Source organism: Cibotium barometz, chromosome 39, assembly GCF_041138505.1.
Source record: "Cibotium barometz isolate CiBa-2024 chromosome 39, ASM4113850v1, whole genome shotgun sequence".
NCBI classification, from domain to species: Eukaryota; Viridiplantae; Streptophyta; class Polypodiopsida; order Cyatheales; family Cibotiaceae; genus Cibotium; species Cibotium barometz.
The window spans coordinates 38,835,504-38,843,450 of NC_141084.1; the positions used below are offsets into that span (position 1 = coordinate 38,835,504).

The 7,947-nt window shown below is 42.6% G+C and overlaps 1 protein-coding gene across 3 annotated transcripts in view; it reads left to right on the forward strand.

Moving 5' to 3' along the window:
• Positions 1-2,767, forward strand: part of LOC147616068 (rhomboid protein-like protein) — a 22,955-nt gene extending 20,188 nt beyond the window's left edge. Inside the window, exons 6-9 of one of the 3 annotated variants that reach the window (XM_086778699.1) lie at positions 1,624-1,826; positions 1,926-2,066; positions 2,164-2,298; positions 2,368-2,767. In XM_086778699.1, the coding sequence (XP_086634825.1) occupies positions 1,624-1,826; positions 1,926-2,066; positions 2,164-2,278 (459 nt within the window). In that variant the 3' untranslated portion in view covers positions 2,279-2,298; positions 2,368-2,767. The remainder of the gene's footprint in view (positions 1-1,623; positions 1,827-1,925; positions 2,067-2,163; positions 2,299-2,367) is intronic. The other 2 variants (XM_086778698.1, XM_086778700.1) reach the window with 2 other exon arrangements.
• Positions 2,768-7,947: the final 5,180 nt, after the last annotated feature.

Sequence of the window (7,947 nt, forward strand, 5' to 3'; positions counted from 1 at the left end):
GGCGCTGATGAGAGCTCCGCCTTACTCACCTTCTCTATCAGGCCACATGGCAGACTTGATAGATCAGAGCCCCCTTTGGAGGATTTTAGTGGATGCACCTTGCAGAGGGTGAAGGTGATTGGTTTCCATGAGCATAGGTGGCACATAGGCCCTCCACCGGCCAAGGTGGCCCAGAGAGGGATTCTAACGGTTATGAATTTGGGAGGGTTGCCCTCTCACGCAACTCTAGTGGGATCCAAGGGAGTGGACATGGCATGATCCCTATGGCAGTGAGGATGCTCCCAACACCTTTTTCTTTGCTTACACTGCACGGCTGGGCCATAGGATTCAGATGCCCGCAATCGAGGGCACTCCGGCAGCAGCAGGGCACTGGTGAGCTCAGGGCCTCCCTCTGTTTCTCTCAGATTTCTGGAAGAGGCTTTGGGACAGTTTTCGGCAGCGAAAGATCACTCTCTTTCTGGGGCAGCTGCACATTGGAGCCTAACGGTTGGCACTTGGCTGGCCATTGGAGGTAGGCCAGCAATCTGTTTGAGGTGTGGCCATCTCCATGAGTCCCACCGTCATTGCCTTTGGGATTTCACAAAGGCTCAGCAGGTTTGGCAGCGGATTCTCCACATTTTCATTACGGACCGGGACCAACAGTGGTGGTGAGCCCACTTGGCACTATAGACCACCTTCCGAAATGAAAGAGTCCGAAAGAAAAACTTGCTGCAAGAACGCTGGAGGGGGGAAGACAGTGCATAGGCATGAAGAGGAGGCAAGGCAAGGGAGGCGAAAATGAGGCTGGAGAAAATGGGTAGGAAGGAGCGAAAGGTACAAGCCTGAGGCGACAGGCGGAAGCGGGCAGAGAGAAGCGGGTGGTGAAAAGAAGAGGGTGGTGGGCACTGAGGGTGGCAGGGTGGCTGCGTGGAAAAGATGGAGCTGCGAAGGCCAGAAGGGCGAAGAGAGGCAGGGCGGAGGTAGAGGCTGGCGCAGAATCGCGCAAGAGGGTGGGGGTGCAGCTTCAGGTCCGAGACTACAGAGAGTGCCAAATCTTTACAATCTGTGTGGCATTTGCCGATCTCGGTGTCCTGGATCAAGCTCCCCAATTGAGCACTTCTTGGAGTTTGGCTGGGTGTTTCCAGTAACACATTTGTCACAAGGTTGAGGGGTTTTGACAACATCAGGGAGGGTGCTTTTACTTGGTGCAGGCAGAATCCAGATGGCATGTGTTTGCAAAATCATTGATGCATACAATGCCTTGAAACTTCCAGTGACACCTAGCAGGTTCTGATAGCAAATTGAAGAAAAGTTTGATAAGCTTATGCAAGGTTTGAACCTGGTAAGGTCTTTTTGATTGAGTCACGCCATGATGTGGAGTTTCTGGTAGAGCTATATTGTGTCCATTGCTTTGTTATGGTGGGAAGTAAACTTCAGAGCATCTCCTTTTTCAAGTTTGAGATGGTGTATGTGGGTGTGGAAGCCTTTTTTGGGGGAGGGTTGCAAAAGGGGAGACAATGCTAACGACTCTCACTTGGTTACTGAATTTTGATGTTTTGTTTATGATTGTGTTGACTTTGCAACAAGTCTCTTTGTGAGAAACTCCATTTTCATTTTCTTTCTATTTTTTTTGGTGAACTGCAGTGGCTTCCTTCCATTCTTGTGCTCATCTCAATTGTCATGGGGGTTCTGGTGAAAGATGCAATGTCCTTTTCTCCATTTGTCATTTTCGGCACTTATAGCAGTTGGATTTATCTGAGGTTCTATCAAAGACAGAGTGAGGTCAATCTCAAGGGTGACCTAAGTGATGAGTTTGCTTTTGCTACTTTCTTTCCTGAGTTTCTGAGGTGAGTAACACCATCCATTCATGGAAGTGAAACATTTGAAGGTGTCCTTTTGGGTGTAATTGCCAGCAATTGATTATTGAAGTCCTATTTACTTTTTAGGCCTGTGGTGAATCCTGTCTGCTTGGTCTGTGATAAACTATTATGTGGGAGGACTTCAAATTTGGGAGGTGAGGAGCACGGCCATGTTTTGGGTGGAGTTCCCCTTCCTGGGTCGGACCCTGTAGAGGCTTCAAGAAGGAGGTGACAGCTACTTGCAACTTTTGGCTAGGAAGCTGGTAATTTTTGCTCCCTTTTTTAGAAGTGTACTTATGGCTTGTTAAATTGTGATGGGGGTCAGGGAGCGAGGTGCTCGAGCTTTGGAAGAAAGGTTGAGTGCAGCTAAAGCTGAGGAGACGGAGTCTGTGATAGACAAAAAGTCTGGATTTTTAGTTGGGGCTGAAGATAACGTGTAAAAATCCAACCTGCAGACAAGGTAAGTGATCATAATACAGTGGCATCAGTTAATCAGATTTGCTATGCTAGGTAAGTGATGAAAATACAGTTGCATCAGTTTATCAGATCTGCTATGCTGTTTGGAGCATGTCCTTCCAGCCAGCGAAACTCAAGTTTGTCTGCAAATAAGTTGATGACATCTAGAGGGTCTTCTATTGGTACATCAGTCTTTTTCTCTCCTGATGAGCAACAAGCTCACTGCTTCACCTGAAGATTGTGATGAGACTGCCAAAAAGGATGTAGCGGGTGAAAAGATGAATTGCACAATGTGAGGTTATGTATCATTACTTATAGAAGGAAGGCCACCCTCGTCCTCAGCAAGTACATGCTATCCTTGCCAGTGGCATTTTGTATGGTGCAGAAGCATATAACAGATAAATCCATCCTCAATCTACCGAGCTGTAACATAAGAACATAGCAACAAGCACGATTTTAAAAGGTTGTGTAAAGCATTTGCAGCATAAAGTTTGTGTGTTGTGTGAATGGCTCAAATGGTTAAAAACATGCAGACCACGACTCCCCTGCCCCCCCGCCCCCCCCCCCCCCCCACAGAAACCTTCCTTTAAACCAACCATGTGCATGTGTGTGTACACATCCTTGTCCGTGTATGCAATTGATATTTGGCTTGGTCAGTTAATGCACAGCTTTTAGCACTCAAAGCCTCAAAGCGATACTTTGGATAGACTAAATAGTTGATTGTCACAACACCTATTATTCTGAGAAAAACGGAAAGGATGCATTCCAAACAACATGCTATTTTAGGCCTGGTCTTATCGACTTATGAGCCAACCTTACAAAAAAGCAAGGTTTAAGAACTTACTGCCTTCCATGGCGAAAACCACACATTGTGAGCATGAATCTACCACCAACCATGTGAATCAACAAGGTGATGGTATATGTTTGATCACATGCGACCGCTGTGACTAGAAGGTCAAGAGCCTTTTGCATTGAATGTGTCAAGAACCGGTTGTGGTTCGTATGAAGCAAAATGATTCCAGTTACCTTACTCCTCAAGCCCTTTCTTTGTGTATCACGGCTTCTTAAACAGCTTGTATTCTCATAGAATTGGCATTCACACAAAATTCAGCATGTATGTTTTTGTTGATTTGTCACATATGTTGGGTTTTTGCACATTGCAAGGGGTTCCTTTTGCTCTTGAAAGTCTCCGAGTACAGATGAAAAACATGCAATTAGAAATGCACATGTCAAGTAAATTCTTTATGAACAAATTTTGTTGATATGAACCTCTATAGTATGGTGCGATATCAGTTGTAGCTTGTGGAGGGCTTCACATCTCTAGTTTCTCTCCAAAAACATGCAATTAGAAATGCACATGTCAAGTAAATTCAACAAATTTTGTTGATATGAACCTCTATAGTATGGTGCGATATCAGTTGTAGCTTGTAATTGAATGACATTTATTTGGAGGGCTTCACGTCTCTAGTTTCTCTCACAATTAGAAATGCACATGTCAAGTAAATTCTTTATGAACAAATTTTGTTGATATGAACCTCTATAGTATGGTGCGATATCAGTTGTAGCTTGTATTTGAATGACATTTATTTGGAGGGCTTCACGTCTCTAGTTTCTCTCCAAAAACATGCAATTAGAAATGCACATGTCAAGTAAATTCTTTATGAACAAATTTTGTTGATATGACCCTCTATAGTATGGTGCGATATTAGTTGTAGCTTGTAATTGAATGACGCATTTATTTGGAGGGCTTCATGTCTCTAGGTTCTCTCCAAATTCCTGTTGCTACTAGCTCTCATTATAGATGTACTCCTTGATGTTTAGCAATGTCTCTGGCTGTATGCACTCTTTGTTGATCTCTTATGCTCATTTTAGCTGCAGTCATTGATCTCTCGCTCTCTCTTGCCCCCAATCACAGTTGCACTCCTTGTTGATCTTTAGTAATGTCTCACAATGCCCTTCATTGGAAGATGCCACAAACACTAGAAAGTGTAAAGACTTGCACAAAAAAGTACATACTGAAGAATATTGTTAAGTGGCATGGGGTGTTTCATTTCTATAGTTCCATAAGCTAAGATTTACGATGCACACTTAGTCACATTTTTGGAGGATTTTGTTTGGTCATATATCTTTTGGTTTCACCTTGTATTAAATCTATAGAACTTAATTTTATTTCACCAGATCTTGGCTTTGCCAGTGTCTGAATAGATGATATTGATTTTATAATTGATTTCATTTTCATATGTTATATGAAGTAAATCACGGGCATTTGAATTATTCACTCTAATGATGATACTCACCTCTCCTAGTTTTTAGATAGCATTTCAGGCTTTCTCCTTTGTTCAAGCATTGATTGATATTGAAAGCATGAGCTATGGAAGTAGACACATTATCCAGTTTATTATAGGTACAGAAGATTGGATCATAAATATAGAGATTTATACAAAACAGATAAAGATGCATGTCCTCGTAACTATATCACCTTGTGTCAATCATTCGATTTGAGAACAGTGAAGAAGAAGAACCCTGCCTTCTTTGAATTCATTTTTCTTGGTGGTCTTGTTGTTGTTGTTTAGAAATACCTTAACCTTTCTTAACATCTTTATTGCTTGTTGTAGGCGTGCACAAGATCTTGTCCACTTCGACAGAAGTTCCCTATAAATATTGCCCTAACCAATGTGTCTCAATAGATTGGTCATCTTTACTTGGGGAACAACATAACATCAATTTTTGAAAGGAAGAAAGCACATGTTTGTATAAAAGCATGTCTTTATACATGGAATCAAATCACTCATTAAGAAATTAATACTAAAACATCAGTTTCAAAAGTACCACCCACTTCTTAGCATCGGCTTAGTTAGGCACCAGAATACTGAGGTACTCAAAGTACAATCCATGGAGTCCTTCATCTAAGGCTTGGAAAATATCATTTTTGGATAAAGCCTCATGTACAAGGCTTATGCATTATGCATAAGCCTCTATGCATCCTCTCTATATACAATGAGGCTTATGCGCTAGCCTTATGCATATGGCTAATGCATAAGCTTTATGCACTGCCTCATGCATGAGGCTAAGGCATATAGCCACCTCTCGAGAGAAGCATAGCTCTCAGAAGGCTATCCATAGAGGGAGAAAAAAATAACAAACTCTCATCTTAAAAACCTTGGAACTTGCAAACCCTATAGCATGTAAAAGCATAAGAGAAGTTTTCCATAAGAGAAAAACATAAAAGAGAGAGATCTCTTACTTCACATCCGAGGTGCGTACCAAAAGATGGGCCGTATCAATGTGGACGTTGTCCAAGGGCTCGCTCTACCTTTGCTACACATCCGAGGTGCGTACCAAAAGATGTCAATGTGGACATTGTCCAAGGGCTCGCTCCTAAGATCTGGTTCACGACAGTTAGTCATCAATTGATACTGCCATGCACGTGATGCCCAACACTCTTCACCACCATTCGTGACCAATCTCTCTCCATTGGCTTGCATTCCTCTCTTAAAAAAAAAAAAGATGATCATAGGCCTTTGTTTCAAGCCGAAATTGGGTCCGTAAGGGAAGGGCAGCTTTGACGGCGGGAGGTATCTTTGAGGCGAAGCTGGGTGGATTTTTCAAGGTGCATGATTTAGAGCTAGCTACCATTGGCACAAGAGCACGGGTGCATTTCAATTAATGCCTTAAATTAAGGCTTGATTAAGTGATGTTTAAGCACTAAATCCAATGGTGCTTACGGGCTAGATTATGAAGGAGGTTTAAGGGCTGATTAAGGGGTGCTTACGGTGGATTAAGAGGGGTATTTGAAGCTCTTATTTTCTGCCAAACTTACTCCAGCTTTTCTTTGACTTCTGAATCCTCCAAAATCTATAAACACTCAGGGCTATAGGGCTATGGTACTGTAGGGTTATCTTTCCATGTACTGCCTGTTGATCTTTGCTGATCATTGAGCCCTTGAACATTTGTGCATACGGCCCCAGATAACTGAGCTTTGTACCGCGTGGTGCTCTCTTCTTTCGGTCCATTGGTGACCTCGTGGTACTTGTTTGTGTGACGGTCGGAGTCTCTTCGCCTTCTGATTCTGGGGTTGCGGAGGACGACATCTAGAACATTGAGAAGAGCTCCAGTCATAATGACTGGTAAGAGCTTGTGGTCCTCTCCCTCCCCTTTTTTTTTGTGATATGGCATGTTTGTGTGTTATGCTTGTGCTCTAAATTGTTCCTTGGGAACCCATTGTTGAATTACCAGATACTTTGGTTGTTTTTCTTGTGGTCTTCTTGAAAGGAGGTGTGGTTGTGACGGTGCCACAACGGCTGCTTTCTATGGTGTCAGCGGATTCATGTCATCTATCATTGTATGTTTTCCTTTGTTTAAGGAGATCCATAATGGCACGATAATGATATCCTTACCCTCATTGAGTTGTGCTGTCCTCTCTTCCCATTGGATATTACAATTATTGGTGTAGATCCAGGATCGTCCAAGGATCATCTCTTCTTCCATATATCCTGTAGGCATGACAAACACCTTTCCAACCTGTAGGCATGACAAACACCTTTCCAACCAAGAGATTATTTTTGATGGAAATATTAACATTATATCTGAATACTCAACTCACCTAGACTTGACTGAGTAGAGAGAGGTTAGAAGCAGCATCAGGCGCAAAACAAAAGAGAGAGCCTTATCCTCTCCAGCAAATCAGCAAGCAACAACACTACTATATAATAGGAAGACATCTCCCTAGAGAAAAACTCCACTACGCTACAATAGCTATTGTGTTGTAGCAACAGAGAGAAACACAGAATAAAGCACGCACATAAGTAGTAGCAACTTAACTTGATGCATCAGAAATAGAGAGTAGTAGCAAACTTAATGGGCGCATCAGAAGAAGAGTAAGTGGTACTAGCCAGAGGATGTCCAATGAAAAATCTGTGAGAGCTAGATCTGCAGAATCACTAAGGGAAAGGCCACTACAGCAAGCGTAGGAGATTAGAAACAAGTAATCACCATCATCAAACAGACACATAGTAACCCAGCCACTAACAGGCGCATTACATGCACAATTGAGAAAAGCAAGAAGGGGGACACGGTGAAGAAACAAGTTTGTTGTGCAACTCATGCCAATTTCAAGGTTGCTGAAGAATCAAACGCCAGACGGAACTTGGGTGACGAAGAGGGCGACAGGTTTGGGGAGGGCGCAACGCCATTGTGCATCACCGCCACACAAATTGCAAGAGATAAGTGTATTATTTTTATGGAATGCACCAACATGGATATCACTGGCATCATGTGGATCATAGTCTTCAACACTGGATCATAGTCTTCAACACTGACATCATCATCATGTTCAACCTTGGCATCGACAAAGTCTTAACAAAAATTATCATGTTGTAAGTGGCCAAATTAGCACGCTAGTGTGTGTGAAAATGAAGAGAAAAATTCTTGCAAAAATGCCGCAAAAAAAAGAGTATGCGAGCGTATGTGTGCATAAACAAAGAAAGAGTGCATTTACATCAAATGTAGACATGATCAAGCATCAACGAAGCAACAAGCTACCAACCACTACCCAATTCTTCAGCAAAAATTTGTTGGAAAAAAAAAAGGAGAGAGAATCCTACTTCCTACAAAAAGTGCTTGTAAATCAGCCTTTGGGACCGATGGCGTATCC